The sequence below is a fragment of the Lissotriton vulgaris genome, chromosome 10 (assembly GCF_964263255.1).
Source record: "Lissotriton vulgaris chromosome 10, aLisVul1.2, whole genome shotgun sequence".
NCBI classification, from domain to species: domain Eukaryota; kingdom Metazoa; phylum Chordata; class Amphibia; order Caudata; family Salamandridae; genus Lissotriton; species Lissotriton vulgaris.
This window is the reverse complement of record NC_141698.1, coordinates 724,227,932-724,248,649: the sequence shown is the minus strand read 5'-3', so window position 1 is coordinate 724,248,649 and position 20,718 is coordinate 724,227,932. Positions and strand designations below refer to the sequence as shown.

The 20,718-nt window shown below is 44.0% G+C and overlaps 1 protein-coding gene across 28 annotated transcripts in view; it reads left to right on the top strand.

Moving 5' to 3' along the window:
• SVIL (supervillin) overlaps nt 1-20,718 on the top strand; it is an 807,080-nt gene that overhangs the window by 624,594 nt on the left and 161,768 nt on the right. For all 28 annotated transcript variants that reach the window (XM_086941586.1, XM_086941584.1, XM_086941578.1 and 25 more), the window contains one exon: nt 18,492-18,628. In XM_086941586.1, the coding sequence (XP_086797712.1) occupies nt 18,492-18,628 (137 nt within the window). The remainder of the gene's footprint in view (nt 1-18,491; nt 18,629-20,718) is intronic.

Below are 20,718 nucleotides of genomic sequence, written 5' to 3'. Positions count from 1 at the left end.
ATGCAGAGGTACAGACTGCAGGGGGCGGGTCTAGCTTCAAGATTACAAGTGTCTGTGTGTGTGTAGATGTGGCTTTTGATGTACACAATATGGGACTATTAGTCCGAGTTTCCATTATGTACCATGTGCTCCAAAATGTTATATCAAGAATATGTCTTTATCCATGGTTAGCATTCGGTTTCTTAACTCTCCTGATTCAGTTAATGGGGCATGGAGTTCCATTGGCCATATTGTGATAGTTTTGTGTTTGCTCCTTTGACCCTAAGGTCATGCACTCTGTGTACGAAGTTAAGAATTGGGTGGTTACTCATCTGTCTATTTAAAGCATGGAGGCAGTCATCAAGTCTCGACTTGTAGAGGTCTTCAGGGCCATCCATTTTTAGAATAATGTGTGTTCCATCTGCATAGTTGTAACAGGTGAAGTTGAACTATCTAATCATGTGCATATTTTGTTCCACATCTTTTAATGGTTATGCTCCATTGATTGTCAGTTTCGAACATCAAACTGTGTATTTATGGTGGTGTACCACCACATTGCTCCTCATAGTCCTAGTCATAGGCTCTTGTATAGTGCACGATTCACCAAAAAGGTCTCAAGGCGTCTGGCACTCAGAGCACAGTGCCAACATTTGGATAACAAAGTGGTAGGTATATTAAAATGGGCTCTGCTGCTTATGAATTTGAGGAGGTTATTCGTCTAAACAGGCACATTGTAGGAAGAAATTGGTATGTATTTTTTATTAGTATGGGTACTCTGAGCGGAAGAGGGTACTTGTTACCTTGGAATCAGTAAAGGAGAAAACATAGGGCACATTCAAAGGACATCCTATGTTAATTGTAACGATGATTTCATTATTAGGCATACATATATTCCGTGATATAAAACATTGTAGTCAAAATTAAGAATTTACAAAACGAGGTAGAAAGTGAAGACCAAAGTGGATGGTTAATAAAATTACAATAAATGACAAATTATAATAAAGAAAATTATAGCATAGCTTTGTGCTAAGCACGGTCAAGTAGCTGCAGTGTTGACTGCTAGATTGTAATTCTAGCCTGCTCCTTTTTGAATTACTGTATTAAGATTTATCTGTGAGATTCAACTATAAGTGAAGCAACGTGATTATTTAATTTCGAATTTGAAAATCACTTACAATAGTTTAGAACAGCTGAAATCCATAGTTAAATTACTCTATCTCAGAAGGTGCAGAAATAAGTTTGCTTATTGCCTTACCGTGACACTTGGGCCACATTAAAGACCTATTGAAACCTACTGAATCTTGTATTGCCTGAGCTTTCATGTTCTTCTAGATTCTATCATGGACGTCATTTAGGGTCCGCACTTGTGGCTCCTGGCGTTCTTCTTGTGACTAATATAAACAAAAGGATTCTATCAATGTGTTGTGGTGACTATTTTTATTAATTTATAAATTTGCTGTGTATAGGCTCTCTCTTAGATCTGAAAAGACGAGAGCACTGTGTGCTTTTTAAAATACCCCTCACACACTAAAAAGTTCTTTAGTGTCATGATTGATCATGGGGGTCTTCCCGTCCCTCTAACGGGGCGGGGCGTGCTGCGACCTACAAACTACGTGGGAGCACTGGTTTTCGTGACAGAAGGCTATGTGTCGGTGCAGGTGATGTCAGTGAAGTGTAGGGACCTAATATGTGAGTGCAGGTAACAAAAGTAAAAAAATCCCTGGCTAGTAGAAAAAATACATTTTATTCGCTTCTCTAGCTGGGAACGTTAAGAAGGGGGTTTTGAGGTAGAGCAAATAGCTAGCTACCAGGTCGACATGTTTCATAAGCAGTCCCCTACTGCTTGCTCATCAGGACCTTCTAGTGGTCCCTACTACACGATGCTCCAGTGAGTACCCGAATAAAATCATCGACCAGGCAAATAAGCGGGCGAGAAACAACTGTCGGGAGAGTCTGCTCGAGGAGAAGGTACCAAAGGAGGAAGAACAGAGACCCATTTGTGTGACCACTTATAATACAAGCTCAAACCAAGTGACAAAAATCATCAACAAGAATTGGAAGATTCTGAACAGTGGTGGTCTTCAGATACCAAAACCAATCTTTTCACACAAGAAAGCACAACGTATAAGAGATCTCTTGGTACACACAAGACCAAAAGCGGACAATACCAATTCGCGAAGAAACCCAAACTTTGTACAGGGTCACTATCCATGTGGTGGGTGCAAAGTCTGCTGTCTAACTATAAAAAGCGAAAGAAACTAACTTTCAACAATGGGACCACTTGGGAACAGAGAAGCTTCAGTAACTGCAACAGCATCAATGCCGTGTATCTCATCACCTGCCCATGCAATCTGGATTATGTGGGCATGACGAGCAGGGCGATAAAGACCAGGATAGGGGAACACAAAAGCACAATAAAATTCAAAAAATCAAGCACCAAACTGACCAACCACTTCTTGAAAAGAATCACAAGCCTGAAGACATCTCTTGGACCATAATAAAACAGGTCGAAAATGAGAACTACCTCCTGGAGAAAGAACAGAGGTGGGTCTTCCGTATCAAATCTAATAAAAATGGCCTGAACGATGAAATACCCTGGAGTCAGTTATAAAATATGCAACTTTTAACTCCTGTCCACTGTTTAGGCTAGATTCTGCGAAATACCCTAAGTATGTTAACAATAATCAGTGCGTAACATGTCTGAATAGTTGAAATACACCTCTAGCTCCCCCCAGTTCGAGTATGGATATTGTGATCATTACCTCATCCACCACCGCTGTGCATGGCCTCAAAATATGACCTTTATTCCACCTTGTAAGACTCAATCAAATTACTATATTAACTCGTAAAAAAAAACCTGCTTTTCCTGTATCATATGAACCCAGATGTACCATTATCATAACTAATATTGTATTTGGAACAGTTCCCAACATTTATCTCCAAAATATAGACCTTCTCCGACTATTAGAGGAACAGTAGAAAGACTTCCGTACATGATCCCGTTTTTCTAGCAGTTGTCCCACAAGTGGCGGCCATCTTTGGTTAGCACACTAGTGTTTGCCGGTACCGAATAACGGAGATGACAATGCGAACTGAATGGGTATTAAAGATGTCAGACGCAGGACGCCAGTAGTCCTCGGAGCGGCACGAGTGTAGGGATAAGGCATTGCACTTATGCGGTTAACGTAAGTAATACTCTGACCACAAGTCTCTAAAAAACTTGGTCCACGGGGCAATAACAAATTAAACCCATAATTGACGAAAGGGTGCGGTTTTGTTTTACAGTTTACCGCGTTGCATACCCTTCGACTGCCAGCTCATGGGGCATAGAACATTTGTCGAACTAGTATGTATAACATCTTTACTACGGTCTACCGACACTGAATTGTCTTTTATGTTATCAGTTGTTTTTAATGTAACAATTGGGTTTCCTACCTTTCTCCCCTTTCGGGCTGCCAGTTTGAATGCATCGAGTCACTGTTGTGTGTTTGAGATAATTCTGCCCTCACACTAGTGGGGCTGTATGAGACACGCGTGGCCCACGAACCATTCGAAGGAGTTACATTTGAACTAGTCTGTCTGTCCATGAAGCGCATTACTAATGCTTCATCAACGAGAGGTCACACATCATCAATGTGGCCATCGGTATTACTGAAAGTTTGTGCTATACGCCAACTTGAGACATACATATTTGTTTTGTTTTCCTCTCTCCCTCTCTTTTTTCCCCATTTCCTTTACAGAGACTGCAATAGGTCAATATTTTTGACTATATTTGGTAACTTACCACGCTTCACTAGGGCCAGCTCATGCCCTGAAGCTCAAACAGGTAGCCTATTTTTGCTACCCGTTTGTAGGACTTTAGGCTTACTACTTTATAACTGAGCATCGTGTAGTAGGGACCACTAGAAGGTCCTGATGAGTAAGCAGTAGGGGACTACTTATGAAACATGGTGACCTGGTAGCTAGCTATTTGCTCTACCGCAAAACCCCCATCTTAACGTTCCCAGCTAGAGAAGCGAATAAAATGTATTTTTTCTACTAGCCAGGGAATTTTTAACTTTTTTTACCTGCACTCACATATTAGGTCACTACACTTCACTGGCATCACCTGCACCGACACATAGCCTTCTGTCACGAAAACCAGTGCTCTCGCGTAGTTCGTAGGTCGCAGCACGCCCCGCCCCGTTAAAGGAACGGGAAGACCCCCATGATGAAGCATGACACTAAAGGACTTTTTAGTGTGTGAGGGGTATTTTAAAAAGCACACAATGCTCTCGTCTTTTCAGATCTAATAGAGAGCCTAGGATCACACTATACACAGCAAATTTATAAATTAATAAAAATAGTCACCACAACACATTGATAGAATCCTTTTGTTTATGTAATTCTGTTAGGAGGGTGATTCTATCATTACCTCTACGCTTCCTCTATTGTTTTGGAGTTACTGGCAGCGTGCAGCTGCGGGAGTTCACTAGAAACCGTTCCTCTAAACCACTCCGTGATTATACATTTGACGGCACCTTGCGGGGGGACCGGGGAGCCCTTTATATTTAAGAGGAATGGCGGATCTGGGCCTAGCATTCACCGAAGATGAAATCTCCAACTTAATGTCAACCCTGGGGACATTTGAAGGCCTGAGTTCTTCGGGTCCTTCAACAAAAAACAATGACTGGGATGAATTGGAAGAACTAAGAAGAACCCAGATAAAAACTGCAATTCATGGGTTACTAATGTCGGAATACCTGAAAGTCAATACTGCTCCATCAGGCCTCATAGTTCGCAATGAACCTTTCATATTTCTTGATGACAAAACTTTTTAAAATTGATTGGTCACAAATCTCGTGGCGATGCACCCGAGATTGGATTGTACTCATCATAAAGACCGCTAGTAGACTAGCAACTGAATTTAAGGTTGAGATACAAACAATTGAAATACATCTAAAAAATTATGAATCTCCTGCAAACCTTAAGAAATACATAGACGAACGTAATAAAACATTGAGTGCATTCGAAACAACTCTCAAAGAAAATAAGTATGAAAAACTAAAAAAAAGACACTACCCGGTGGACAAAGGAAAGAATCTACCCCTACATCAAAGATGATTACAAACATCACGCGATAACGCCACAGATGACGAATCATCCGAGACTGGATCTAACAGTTCAAACTTAAGCCGCAACAAAAGCCCCAGATACCAAGGTACAAGAAGGAACTTTCGACGACCCAACTATCGTGGCACAAGGGGATGGAACAATTACCCACCTCATTTAATGAACCCACAACAACAACAATACGGCCCACCGCCGTTTCAACACCCACATGGACCGTTCCCACCTTGGGGATACCAGCAGCAAGACTATGGCTATTTCGACCAATCGGCGTCTTTTTTTAGTAGCACGCCAAGGACAGACCAAGGGGAGGAACAGGAGGGGCACTACCGTACACTGGAACACTGGAGAAGAAGATACCCCGAGGGTGTCAACAAGAAGCATGACGGGCGCATCCAAGAACCAGAAATTAGCCTGGTGGTGAACCTCTCCGACATTGAACTTTCAGAGCCTCAAAAAAGAGTATTGGAGAAAGGCTTAGGATACGTACCTACAGCTAATATGGACACATTTCACCTCTGCAAAGAGGTCCAAGACTTCATGAGACGTCTGAAACTCCAGGTCTTCTTTAAAGACAAGAAGGATAACACTGAGCATGGAGACACAGGACTAAAACCTAAATCTAAGTTCATCCCTCTGGACAATACACTTCCAATTGAACTTCTGATGTTTGAGAAAGCGGTAATGAAGGATCTAGATGAACTTAACCCATTGAACAATTGAGTCTTCCAAAATATCTCTAATGAAGAGCGAAAAGCACTGCGGGAATTGAGTAACAACAAAGAAGTTGTAATAAAACCAGCTGACAAAGGAGGCGCAACTGTGATACAAAACAAGGAACAGTATGACAAAGAATGTACACGACTGTTACAAGACCAAAGGAACTATGAAGTTCTCCGAGCTGATCCTACTGAGAGGATAGCAACCAAGATCAACACAATGGTGGAGGAAGCATTGGCCCACAATTGGATTACCAAAAAAGAGGGGGATTTTCTGTGTCAAAAGAACCCAAAAATCCCCTATATGTATACTCTATCCAAAATCCATAAAAATCTGCAAAACCCTCCGGGACGCCCCATTGTCTCAGGGATTGGGTTGATCTTGGAACCAGTCTCGAGATTTGCAGATGCATTTTTCAGACCGATGGTCCAAAGGACATCAACCTACCTCAGACACGAAAGACGTGCTGAACCTACTCAAGGAATTAATATTCGATCCCAAAACCCAGCTCCTAATCAGCTGTGACGTGGAAAGCCTATATACCAGCCTGCCACACAACGAAACCATCGAAATCGAGGATGTACTCTTCGAAGACTGCTCGGAATACCAGACCCCACGCAATGTGGTAATGGAATGTTCTCTAGCACTAAAAGAGAACTTCTTTGAACACAACGGCACCTTATACCTTCAGAAGCACGGGACCAGCATGGGGAGCACATTTGCTCCCAGCATAGCTGGTTTCTACGTGCATCACCTGGAGGTGACCAAGATACTGAACCCCAGTAATCCCTTAAGAAACAACATCAGGACGTGGGAAAGGTACATCGATGGTATCCTGATCATCTGGGATGGAGATGTAAAGACCTCAGAACAATTCCTAACTTGGCCGAACCTACAGGACGACTTCCTGAAATTTACCAGCACACCTCAAATAGCAATCTGGTTTTTCTAGATCTAAACATTTTTCAAAAAAATGGTAGATTGATGACCACTACACATTTTAAAAGCACTTCCAAGAATTGCTTGCTAATGTACAAAAGCTTCCATCCCAAACATCTACGGGACAATTTACCGTATGTCAGTTCCTGCGCCTCCGCAGGAATTGCACAGAAATTGGAAATTTCAAACTACAGTCCAGAGACCTACAGAAGAAATTGGAAGCCCGCGAGTACCCGAATAAAATCATCTACCAGGCATGTAAGCGGGCGAGAAACCACTGTCGGGAGAGTCTGCTCGAGGAGAAGAAACCAAAGGAGGATGAACAGAGACCCATTTATGTGACCACTTATAATACAAGCTCAAACCAAGTGACAAAAATCATCAACAAGAATTGGAAGATTCTGAACAGTGGTGGTCTTCAGATACCAATAATAATCTTTTCACACAAGAAAGCACAAAGTATAAGAGATCTCTTGGTACACACAAGACCAAAAGCGGACAATACCAATTCGCGAAGAAACCCAAACTTTGTACAGGGTCACTATCCATGTGGTGGGTGCAAAGTCTGCTGTCTAACCAAAAAGAGCAAGAAACTAACTTTCAAAAATGGGACCACTTGGGAGCAGAGAAGCTTCAGTAACTGCAACAGCATCAATGTCGTGTATCTCATCACCTGCCCATGCAATCTGGAGTATGTGGGCATGACGAGCAGGGCGATAAAGACCAGGATAGGGGAACACTAAAGCACAATAAAATGCAAAAAATCAAGCACCAAACTGACCAACCACTTCTTGGAAAAGAATCACAAGCCTGAAGACATCTCTGGGACTATAATAGAACAGGTCGAAAATGAGAACTACCTCCTGGAGAAAGAACAGAGGAGGGTCTTCCGTATCAAATCTAATAAAAATGGCCTGAACGATGAAATACCCTGGAGCCAGTTATAAAATATGCAACTTTCAACTCCTGTCCACTGTTTAGGCTAGATTCTGCGAAATACCCTAAACATGTTAACAATAATCATCAGTGCGTAACATGTCTGAATAGTTGAAATACACCTCTAGCTCCCCCCAGTTAGAGTATGGATATTGTGATCATTACCTCATCCACCACCGCTGTGCATGGCCTCCAATATGACCTTTATTCCACCTTGTAAGACTCAATCAAATAACTATATTAACTCGTAAAAATAAAAACCCTGCTTTTCCTGTCACATATGAACCCAGATGTACCATTATCATAACTAATATTGTATTTGGAACAGTTCCCAACATTTATCTCCAAAATATAGACCTTCTCCGACTATTAGAGGAACAGTAGAAAGACTTCCGTACATGATCCCGTTTTTCTAGCAGTTGTCCCACAAGTGGCGGCCGTCTTTGGTTAGCGCACTAGCGTTTGCCGGTACTGAATAACAGAGATGACAATGCGAACTGAATGGGTATTAAAGATGTCAGACGCAGGACGCCAGTAGTCTTCGGAGCGGCACAAGTGTAGGAATAAGGCATTGCACTTATGCGGTTAACGTAAGTAACAGACTCTGACCAAGAGTCTCTAAAAAACTTGGTCCACGGGGCAATAACAAATTGCGGATTAAACCCGTAATTGACTAAAGGGTGCGGTTTTGTTTTACAGTTTACCGCGTTGAATACCCTTCGACTGCCAGCTCATGGTGCATAGAACATTTGTCGAACTAGTATGTATAACATCTTTACTACGGTCTACTGACACTGAATTGTCTTTTATGTTATCAGTTGTTTTTAATGTAACAATTGGGTTTCCTACCTTTCTCCCCTGCCGGGCTGCCAGTTTGAATGTATCGAGTCACTGTTGTGTGTTTGAGATAATTCTGCCCTCACACTAGTGGGGCTGTATGAGACACGTTTGGCCCACGAACCATTCGAAGGAGTTACATTTGAACTCGTCTGTCTGTCCATGAAGCGCATTACTAATGATTCATCAACGAGAGGTCACACATCAATGTGGCCCTCGGTATTACTCAAAGTTTGTGCTATACGCCAATTTGAGACATACGTATTTGTTTTGTTTTCCTCTCTCTCTCTTTGTTTTTCCCATTTCCTTTACAGAGACCGCAATAGGTCAATATTTTTGACTATATTTGGTAACTTACCACGCTTCACTAGGGTCAGCTCATGCCCTGAAGCTCAAACAGGTAGCCTATTTTTTCTACCCGTTTGTAGGACTTTAGGCTTACTACTTTACAACTGAGCATCGTGTAGTAGGGACCACTAGAAGGTCCTGATGAGTAAGCAGTAGGGGACTGCTTATGAAACATGTCGACCTGGTAGCTAGCTATTTTCTCTACATCAAAACCCCCTTCTTAACGTTCCCAGCTAGAGAAGCGAATAAAATGTATTTTTTCTACTAGCCAGGGAATTTTTAACTTTTTTTTACCTGCACTCACATATTAGGTCCCTACACTTCACTGACATCACCTGCACTGACACATAGCCTTCTGTCACGAAAACCAGTGCTCCCACGTAGTTAGGTCGCAGCACGCCCCGCCCCGTTAGAGGGACGGGATGACCCCCATGATGAAGCATGACACTAAAGGACTTTTTAGTGTGTGAGGGGTATTTTAAAAAGCACACAGTGCTCTCGTCTTTTCAGATCTAAGAGAGAGCCTAGGATCACACTATTCACAGCAAATTTATAAATTAATAAGTCACCACAACACATTAATAGAATCCTTTTGTTTATATAATTCTGTTAGGAGGGTGATTCTATCATTACCTCTAAGCTTCCTCTATTGTTTTGGAGTTCTTCTTGTGACCCCTGGCACTGTGTTTGCAACTCCTGGCATCAGAGGTGGCAAAAATCAGTGCCAAGATGACCTTGACCGCTTCGCCTCCCTTGTATTCAGTTCGTTTTTAATTATGTTAACAGTGAATAATGGTATGTTATTCACTATTAGTAAAATGAAAACTTGAGCATCAAGTAAGTAAAAAAAAAAAAAAGTTTTCAAATGTATGTTGCCTGTGTTCTTGTGGGTGAGTATGCGAGATAGGAAGGTTTGTGCAAGTGTGTGTATGTGAGCATTTGTGAGTAAAAATGTCAGTCCGTGATTTGAGTGGAAATAAACATGGTTAAATGTCAGTAAGTATGGATGACAATGATCAAGTTAACATTAGTGCAAGTCGATAAGAGTGAGTAGGTGTAACTTAATCAGCGTAAGAATGAGTGCAAAAGTGTTTGTTTAAAACAGAGTACAAGTCTGAGAATGAATGAGTGTAAGGGTTGAGAATAATTGTGAGTTAGTGGATGTAAATTAGCCCGAGTTAGAATGTGGTGTCATGCATGAATGTCTGCTTTCGGCCATTGCAAAATAGTGGTGTTAGCCTGCTGGAGGCAATTAACAGACCGGGACCTGGTTTTTCAAGATAATGCTTGATATGTGGGACATCCGTGGCAAGTCTGGCACAGGAATACTGGAGGTAAGTGTTGGTATAGGCCACCCAGGGAAACAAGCATTTGCAATGCAATAGGTCTAGCATTTACACGAGTTTAAGCTACTGGCATTCTAAATGACAATGCCTTTTATTTATGTTTGAAAACCGAAACATAAATGAAAAGGCATTGCCATTTACAGTGCCAATAGCTTAAACTCTCGTAAATGCGAGACATATTGCATTGCAAATGCTGGTTTATTTATGCGTTTTCATATAGCGGACGATCCGTCACCATTGCGCAAAGGCAGCGGCTTGTTTAGATTTGCATTGCGCTTTCACTTGAAGTGAAAGCGCGATGCAAAAATAAACACACTACCATTTCCAAAGCCCCTAATCGAAAAAAGTGCTTGCACGATTAAACAAAGGAGACAGTATAATGCCGCCAGTACCCAATCAGGTCTGGATGGGCTGGCGAAAAAGGTGACAGGGCGGTAACAAAGAAGAACGATTTCCAATTAGGAGCCAGCGTTAAGCATAAATAGAGCATGTCAATGGTCTCTATTCTCACAATGCCATCTTTTGCGATTGGCATGCAGGTTTATTCGTTTTATTCTTCTAGTAAAGGAGAAAATGTGCATTGATGCTTGTACAGATTCTAAATCGCACAAGAAACCAGAATACCTATTATAGAACAAAACCTCATTCCTTAGTGGGAGATATCTTTGTTGGCCTATTGACCCATAATAGGTAGTATGGCGGGAATAAAACTGATTAAATGCTAAGTAAAAGGCAGCGTCCTATTTGAAGAGACATTGCGAATTAGAAACTATACTAGCGCCAATGCACATATTCGACTAGTAGTAGAAAAAACGAATAAACCTGCATGCCATTCGAACAAGATGGCATTGTAAGAATAGAGACCATTGAAACGCTCTATTTTGAAAGTGTGATTACCTACACCAGCAAGGATTAAACATTGTTCAGATGAGGAGTAAATCCCTAATTTTGAGTCCTGAAGGTGATTTTTAAATTTGTTTACATACCTCTGATCCGCGTTGATGCCTGTCTATTTGAATCAAACTACACGAACGTCTGGAAAGGGAGAGTTACCCTACCAGTATTTCTTGTTTATAAATAAGTATACAGTGTTGGATCATTTTGTGGAACAGCTTATATAGAACTGTGCGAAATGGGTTTCCTTTAGTTTCTCTAACTATTTTTGCACCGTGTTTTTTCTATTTAGCATTTATTGTATTAGGATGTTAATTTCATGCTATGTTTGAATTTTAATAATGTGTTGTATGAACACTGATTCACATAGTTCTTTTCTTACCAAGAATAATAAAAAAAATATTTGTAAGTGTTACATCTCTATTTGGGGAATGTTTTGGAAATTCTGCTGATTATGATGGCACAGTAACAGATGTATGTTGAGTGTGGATGATCTGCCTTAGAGTGAAAGTGTTGGTGTTATCTTACATACCCAGGGGAAGTTTTTTTCTCTCTACTAGCAGTACAATTTAGGGCAAGGAATATATTGCGCCCTACCACTTCCAAACTGTATGGCAGCACCCTAATATGGGTGTTTGCAAAGAGGCATTTTATTGGATTTTTTTATTCATGAAAGTTCTAATGTAACTGTAGTGATAGCAATTATGTGTCAGGACCATAGGCGAGGATTATGCATAGCTTTCTTCACTTTTTATTAACAGCAGTCTCAAATTTAAACAAAAAATGCTGTCCACATTACAACTCCATGAGTCCTTGGGAAGTGTCCATGATAACCATTAACCAATAGTAGTACGGTCTGTCAATACATATATATCCCTGTTGCATGCAGTACTTCCTCTTTCTTCACTTCTAAGTCAGTTATTTACCTCATTCTACTCACGACTCCTTAGTTTGTTACGGTGTTTGGGGGGGATTAAGAAAATTTAGTAGTCTCCTGCTATGTTTTATTTTTGTATGCTTTCTTGTGTACGCCTGCTCTGATTGTTACTGCCTTATGTGCGCTGGCACGAAATTGCTAATACACGCGGTAGGCTCCGGCCCAAGTGCGTATTTCTCATACCACGCGGGTCTGCTGGGGGCTCTGTTTTGCACTGTGAGGCATGCCGCAACCTGCGAGTCAGTGCGCTGTGGTATTGAAGTGCTCACCAGGCTCGAGACATGTTTTGGAGTTGCGGGTGGCATTCCACGGCCTACTATTTCCGCTTGGTGGCCCTTTCCTTCCTGTCCACCCTTGCAAGACACCGCTGCCGCAGTAAGAAATCCTGCCTATAGGCTTCTTGGCTATCTAACCCAGGGTTTGTACTTCTTCTTAAGAGCATCTCTGAGGGGCTGCACTTAGTATTTTTTGCAGGGAGATTTATGTAATCCGGTGCTTACACTCTCTAAACATGGAGCCATACAAGCATCACAATTACTCTCCTGATCTGGCCTCTGAAGAGGAATGGCCCCCACAGTGCCACCTTCCTACAGGGGTGGACAGGCTGCTTTTGCAGGCAATTTCGTAGGCGTATGCACACCTACAGGAAAGTATGGACAAACTCACGCCCCAGGTCTTTGGAGGTCCCGGGATCTTTGAGGACACAGGGCAGGGCCTAGCGGCATATCCACATCTACCTCTAAATGCCCATCAATTTGCCTTCAAGGACCGACTAGATAACAACGCCCACAACAGCAAAGAATTATTCAACATCGTCAAGGAATTCACCAACCCCTCAGCCAACTCCAATGACATCACCCCCTCTCAAGCCCTCTGCGACTCCCTAGCCTCATTCTTCCACAACAAAATCGCTGACATCCACAACCGCTTCGACAAACGACCCGAAGACCAACCCACCCAACCCCCTGCAGGACCCCCACCCCCCCTGAACATCCTCAATGACTGGAAGCCAATCTCCATTGAGGACACCATCCGTCTGATGAACTCTATCCACTCAGGATCCCCCACAGACCCATGCCCCCACCACATCTTTAACAAAGCAAACTCCATTATAGCACCGCACCTCCGAGACGTCATCAACTGCTCCCTCAACTCTGCAACCTTCCCAGAAAGCTGGAAACATGCCGAACTCAGCGCCCTCCTGAAGAAACCCACAGCTGACCCCACCGAACTCAAAAACTACCGCCCTATCTCTCCTTCCATTCCCGGCCAAAGTCATCGAGAAAGCGGTCAACAACCAGCTCGCAGCATTCCTTGAAACCAACAAATCCCTCGACTCCTCACAATCCGGCTTCCGAGCCAAGCACAGCACTGAAACCGCCCTCATCGCAGCAACAGACGACATTCGAACTCTACTGCACAATGGAGATAGTCGCCCTCATCCTCCTCGACCTCTCCGCAGCCTTCGACACGGTCTGTCATAGCACCCTTCTACAACGCCTCAGAAACGTCGGAATACAAGGAAAAGCATTGGAATGGATCACCTCATTCCTCACCGGAAGAACCCAGAGAGTCCGCCTTCCACCATTCAAGTCAGAGGCCACTGAAGTCATTTGTGGCGTACCACAAGGATCTTCACTCAGCCCCACCCTCTTCAACGTTTACATGAGCCCCCTCGCGGCCATCGCACGCCAACATAACCTCAACATCATTTCCTACGCTGATGACACTCAACTGATCCTCTCACTCACCAAAGACCCTAACACCGCCAAAACCAACCTGCATGAAGGAATGAAAGAAGTAGCCGAATGGATGAAGCACAGCCGTCTGAAACTGAACTCAGCCAAAACAGAAGTCCTCATCCTAGGCACCTCCCCCTCCGCCTGGGATGACTCTTGGTGGCCAGAGGCCCTTGGAAAAGCACCCATCCCGACGGACCACGCACGGAACCTAGGCGTCATCCTGGATTCCTCACTCTCGATGAACAGACAAGTCAACGCCGTTTCTTCATCCTGCTTCAACATTCTTTGCATGCTCAAAAAGACATTTCGCTGGATCCCCACCGATACTAGAAAAACAGTCACCCACGCTCTGGTCACGAGCCGTCTGGACTACGGAAACACCCTCTACGCCGGCACCACCGCAAAACTCCAGAAAAAACTCCAACGCATCCAGAACGCTTCAGCCAGGCTCATACTAGACATCCCGCGTAAAGATCACATATCTGGACACCTGAAAAACCTCCACTGGCTCCCCGTCAATAAGAGAATTACTTTCCGACTCCTAACCCACGCACACAAAGCGCTCTACGAAATCGGACCCGAATGCCTCAACACAAGAATGTCCTTCTACACCCCCTCCCGCCAGCTACGATCCGCCAACCAAGCCCTTGCCACTGTACCTCGCATCAACAAAACCACCATGGGAGGTAGATCTTTCTCCTACCTGGCAGCTAAAACCTTGAATTCACTTCCCACTCACCTTCGCCTTACTCAGAACCACCTAGCATTCAGAAAGCAACTTAAAACGTGGATATTCGACAAGTAATCCCCCACCCTTCTCCAAGCGCCTTGAGACCCTCTGGGTATGTAGCGCGCTATATAAATTTATTGACTTGACTTGACTAGAAGGCTTCGACCACTTAAGGGATGACTTTGGTAAGTGTGCGTGCATGTTAAAGAATGCACCCTACTGAGAGGAAGACTTGTCCAGGGATACTGGTGCTACGAATGCACCAAATTATGACCCTGATGATGGGTTCCCTGATCTTGGGGAGGGTGATATGGAAGAGGATGGATTCCCTTGCAAGAGGTATTCTGGAAGGCCTTGGAGTCTTGGTTTGACTACCTTTGGATCCTTTGAAGGGGACTCCACCTCGACTGGCATGTTTAAGCCATAGGTGATTTACCATCCGAGATCTTCAGAGTAGCTCTCAGACCAGAAGATGGCGGAGAATGTTGCACGTGAAAAAGCCATCCCTGTACGAGAAGGTCTTCACCTGCCTCTGGGGGTAGAGCCTTAGCCTGTCCTTGGAGGGGTAAGTGACAGATACCCCCGACCTCAACCCATAGTTGTGCACGTTCTTGTCTTAATATATGAAAAACACCAAGAATGGCATGGACTGCTCCTAGAGGGCATGTCAAGACAAATTGCTTGACGTGGTAGGACCATTGATCAAAATTGAGTTGGCTGAACACTCCAGACAGTCCTGGAAATCTGTACCCACAGACATTGTGGCTGGTTGGGTGCAGCTGGTGATGTGCCTTTTGGGAAATGCCAACTGTGTCTTTTCGGCAGAGAGGAGACACTTCCTTATATTGAAAATAGAACCGAAACTGGGGGGGGGGGGGGGGGAGGGGGGGGTTTATCCACATCTAAAACTGCGGCCATAGCCAAGCGTAAACTGTTTGGTGATTCATTTGTGAAGGAGCTGGAAAAATTTGTGGCCACCTTTTCTGCACTTGATAAAGTGTAGACTCCATCAAGAATATTTCAGGGGAAAGTTTTTGTTGTGCCCAGAAGAGGCAGGAGTCTCTTCTCCTGCTGCTCTTTCCAGTCTGGCCCCAACAGAGGCCAAACCCATCGTAACAATGGCTCAGGGCACCTCTTATCTCAACTGAGGAAGTGGAAAAGGCAGAGTCAGCCGTGCCGGAGGAAGGGCTAATGCTCCCGGAGGCTTTACCGGTAATCAGTACCCTTTCTTTTCCTCATTAACTAGGGAGGGGCGGAGACTAAAATTATTTTCAGAAAGGTGGGAGGAGATTACTATGGACCATTGGTTCTGGAAACTGTAAGGGGCTACCTCAGAGTTCTACGGAACTCCACTCTAGTCGTCCAGACCGCACCTACTAGTCTTTTTCAGGGCTAGATATAGCACTGATCGATTCAGAGATGCAGAGGCTACTCTCCTAAGGAGCAATTTAGAGGTTGGTCCTGCACCCTTGGGATCACCTCATCAATCTCATTCTGGTAGAAAATAAAGACCAAATTTTCCGCCTTCTGATAAACCTAAGGGGCTTCAACGAATGGTTGGTGTATCGACACTTAAAAATTGAGGCCACCTTCTGAGAGACCTATTAAAGAACGACTGGATGGTGCGTTTGAACATAAAGGACACCTATCTGACTGTCCATTTTTCCACCTCCCCACCAGTTCCTGCAGTTTGCTTGGAGGGACCAGGTGTTAGAGTTTCAGTCCCTGCTATTCGGGTTATCCTTGGCACTGTGGTGCTTCACAAAACTTCTCAAGCCAGTGGTGGAGGTTCTCAGAATGAAGGGCATACGATTATCCATCTCGATATTCTCCTGATGGACCAATCGCACACCGAGCTAGTGTTTCAACTGAGCAGGACTATTGCACTCCTGCAGGAGTTGGGATTTCTGATAAAATCTCAGAAATCAAAACTGACCCAGTCACACAACATGGTCTTCCTGGGATTCCTCCTAGATTACACTGCGGCTACACTCCTGGAGGTACAGATATATTTAAGATCAAGAAAGAGAAGAACAAGGTCTTGCGAAGAGACAGGATCTCACTCGGGCAGCTTACCAGGATTGTTGGCTTATTGTCCTTTTCGACCCTGGCCATCTTCCCACCTGCTCAACTACAGAGCATTACAGCGATTGGAAGCTGCGCATCTCCGTAAGGGCCTCGCATACTCAGAGCTGATTTCTTTTACAGAGTAAGCCAGGACGGAACTACAATGGTGGACAGACCATATGGAAGCTTGGAATGGGAGGGCGATCTTCGGATCGGTCCCAAACCTAGTGAAAGTCGGATGCCAGCCGTCAAGGCTGGGTGAGGAGGTGGCAGATGTGGAACTATCTCAATTGGTGGGGATGATGGACGGATTAGGAGTTGAGTTTACACATCACTGCCTGGAGCTTCTGGCAGCATACTTGCAATCCACTCCTTGATGAGGGACAGTCTCCTGCTGTGTTCTATTGAGGATGGACAACACAACAGCGGTCCAGTACATCAGTCAGATCGAGAGCACTAGCGGAAAAGGCCAAGGACTTCTTGCATTACTGCCTCCAATGTTCGATTTCGGGTACGATGGAATACCTTCCAGGTTCCCTGAATATGGTGGTGGAATAGAACTCCAGGCATGTCGCGGATTCCAGCAATTGGCAACTGGACCCAGCGACCTTCAAGGCACTGATTGGAAGGTGGTGTCCCTGCTCTATAGACCTGTTTGGATCCAGACAGAATGCCCAGAACCCTCAGTAAATCAGCTGCAGAACAGACCCAGGAGCCTCTGCGGTGGGCACCTTCCTGGTGGCAGCTCAAGCCCGACGTCGGAGGGTGTCCTTATTCTGGTGAAAGCGATCTTGAGGTCTCAGGCTTGGTTTCCCGGCCTTCTGGAACTTTCATGGATGGATCTGCTGGAACTTCCATTGTTTCCCTGATCCTTCGCGACACCAATGCCCGTCCATATCCTATGGAACTACAAGGCCACCTACAGCTGCTTGCTTGGAGGATTGCAGGCAACACTGGCAAGATGGCAGACTTTCGGATGAAGCTGAAAGATCCCTCCAAATGGCATGAGACCCAGGGACCACCAAGCAATATAGATTGACTTGGAGAGGATAAGTCTGTTGGTGTATGGAGAGACAGCTGGATCCCATGGGGTTGCAAATTACAGACTTCTTTAATTTTTTCATGGACCTGGCTGACTTGGGCGCATCTTATTGCACAGTAAATTCTTCCCACTAACAGATTTCCGCAGGACACCTGCCCATTAACACCTTGGTGGAGGAGCACCCATGGGTGTTCAATTTACAGAAGGGTATCAGAATGTCTCGTCCCCCGGAGCCTAGATATTTGGGCTTGTGGGATGTGAGCCTGGTGCAATGACTTTTGGTGGGTTGGCAAGATAACAAATATTTGTCTCTGAATGAGATTCCCACGAAACTGGCCATGTTACTTTGTCTCATCTGTCTGAATCTTTGATCAATTGGCTGAGTGGAGCTGCAGGGGCTCTTATAAGGGGTGAAACAGCAAGGCCTCATTAACATGCAAATGGTCTTTTAAAGACATGTGAAGTGCTCGGTGCAGCTGTGTGTGTGCTCGGGAAGTTGTCTCATCCTGGGCTGACACACACGAGGGAGGGGGGGGGGAGGCTGAAGCCATTTGAGTCCAATGGGTGTTGCGCGCCGGGGACAGTGGTTTTTGTTTAACTTTGAAACTGCTGTTAATACAAAGTGAAGAAAGTTGTACATAATCCTCGCCTCCGATCATGAATATAATTAAGTTTCCCTTACTATAGCTAGAAATTTCTCAATATTGTGATATCCGGTTTGAGGTCAAGTTACAACTTAATGTAAAGATGCAGGGTCAAAGGTCATATGTCATTTATTTTGTCAATAAGGTCAAAAGGTATGTAATCTCAGGGTAACCCGACATTCATGGATTGTATGAAACCTTTGATTCATCTCTTGTTTTAGGGAGAAGACACGTCCAGACGCGCCTAGTTGAACCCAGAGCGTCGTCGCTGAATAGTGGGGACTGCTTCCTGTTGCTGACTCCACATTACTGCTTCCTGTGGGTCGGAGAGTTTGCGAACGTCATTGAAAAAGCGAAGGTCAGTGGCCGGCAGAGATTAGGTCTGGCAGCGCTTTCCTTTTGCAAGTAAACAAAGCCTCCAGATGGAGATTTAAGAGCCCCGGGCTGCAGGGATGGGATGAGTGCACCATATAAGGCCAATAGAGGTGTGATTTATTGCCACTTCTGCAAGGAGCTCCTGCCAAGTTTTTTTTTCTCTGGAGAAGAGACGAAACATGCATTATAAAATGTCAAAAGAAAAATGTCTATAAATCGAGCCACGTTTTGTGTGGAGGCGCAGAAGTGCCCCTTTTGTTCAGGAAAATTGTTGTTTTACATGTTACAATGAAAGCCTTCCCTAGGGTATCCTGAATTCTGATATTTTTCCAAAGGCTTGAACGGGTGGTAAATCCTAGCATTCTGTAGTCCTTGACGAGCCTTCTATCAAGACGGGATAAGCACAGAATTTGTCACACAAACACACACGAAGCCAAAACACTTGCCACGTTGTCCTCCTGGCTGCAGTACAACACCTTACGTACCACGCACTCTACCGCGGTGCAGCCGTGTTCATTTAATAAGTTTCGGTGCCTAGACGGGATATGAAGCGCTATACAAGTGTGATTAGGGCATAGAGTTTAAGTCTAGAACCTCGTTTTTCCCTTCTTAGATGCATTTTAATGCTATTGTCCTTAACGGATCCCTAACCAAATTGTGAAGATTACTTGTCCAGTGTTGTCAGATTGTAATGACAGAAAATTACATTGTGCATTCGCTTGTACCAGGTTTAATCCATTATGTAAAATATTCGTTTTTTGTAACACAATTGCCCGTGTAAAAAAGATTAGACGCCAGCATATGACTGCCTTCATTTTCTTTTTGGCAATGTCTTCCTGAACGTACAGCATAAATCTTTCGATTTACAGCCCTTTTCCAGGCACTTCTCCAGCTGTCTTGTGTTGCAGACAGCAATTAAGTGCAGTACTCCACAGGGCTTCAAATGCGCCGGTTTTAAGAATAACTACTTCCAAATGTCAAATCATTTTGTTAGATATGCTTAAGATTTCCTCCGCAAGAAAGGGCTGGGCTAACCACTCTTGTCTGTTCTGATTATTAGAATAGGAATGGATGTATACAAAATTGTGGGCAATCACTGCGTGCAACAATTTCTTAAATAACAAATTGTTATGAACATATGTTGATTTAATCTCAATGATAGTTTTGACCCCAGATTTTCAATGTGTCCGAGTAGGCAGAATCTCTCGTGCTCCTTGCGGACTGGCATGCCGCCCTCGTTTGGATATCCAGGGAAAGGGTCAGTTTCCCCTGCACTCCACACCAGACAAGCTGAAATTTTACTTAAATCCCCACTCAGGATTTCCCACGCTCAGTATTTGAGTCTGAACAGCCACGCGGTGACCTATGCAATGGGCCTAAATGCAGAGGCCAATCCATGATTGTAGGGGTGAAGGGGGCGGTCAGCAGTTGCCTCGTCTCTGCACTTAATTTATTTGAAAAATATTCAAGGGCACAAAGCTTTTTTTAGGCACCCGTTGCCATTGGTTCGACTTTTCAAGCTCTGTCTTTCAGTGCTCTTAGTCAATGGTGCTAAAGCGAAGACATTTCACACATGAGCACTGACTTGTCGGTATTTTTATTCTACAAAATATTCACGCTCTGAATTTAGAAAAGTATATTTTTTTCTCCGTCAACGGTTTGGGGCATTCAGAGTTTCAGGGACACTTAGAAATAAAGGTGCTGCTGGAAAGCATTCATAAACTGGGACCTTATGTGGTCAGAGCACCTAAATGTCACTGTTTCCAAATCTCATGGCTGCAAAGTCTAGATTCCACCTCAAGCATCTTATACCGCCCTATTCTTCCTGTTTCATTATTTCGCTCTTACAGGTTATGCATTCTTGATTTCCCCCTTACTCATTGTTTGTGACTTTCTAAAACTTCTTTCTACCTTTCTCTTGCTCTGATCAAATTCTGATGAAAATCAATAACTTCCTATCCCCCTAAATGTGTCCCATTGCCCACCTCTTGAAACCACTGGGAAAAACTATTTAATGTTCTTAACCAAAAAATGGTTTTCACCTTCCACAATGAGCACTCGTAACGCAAACTT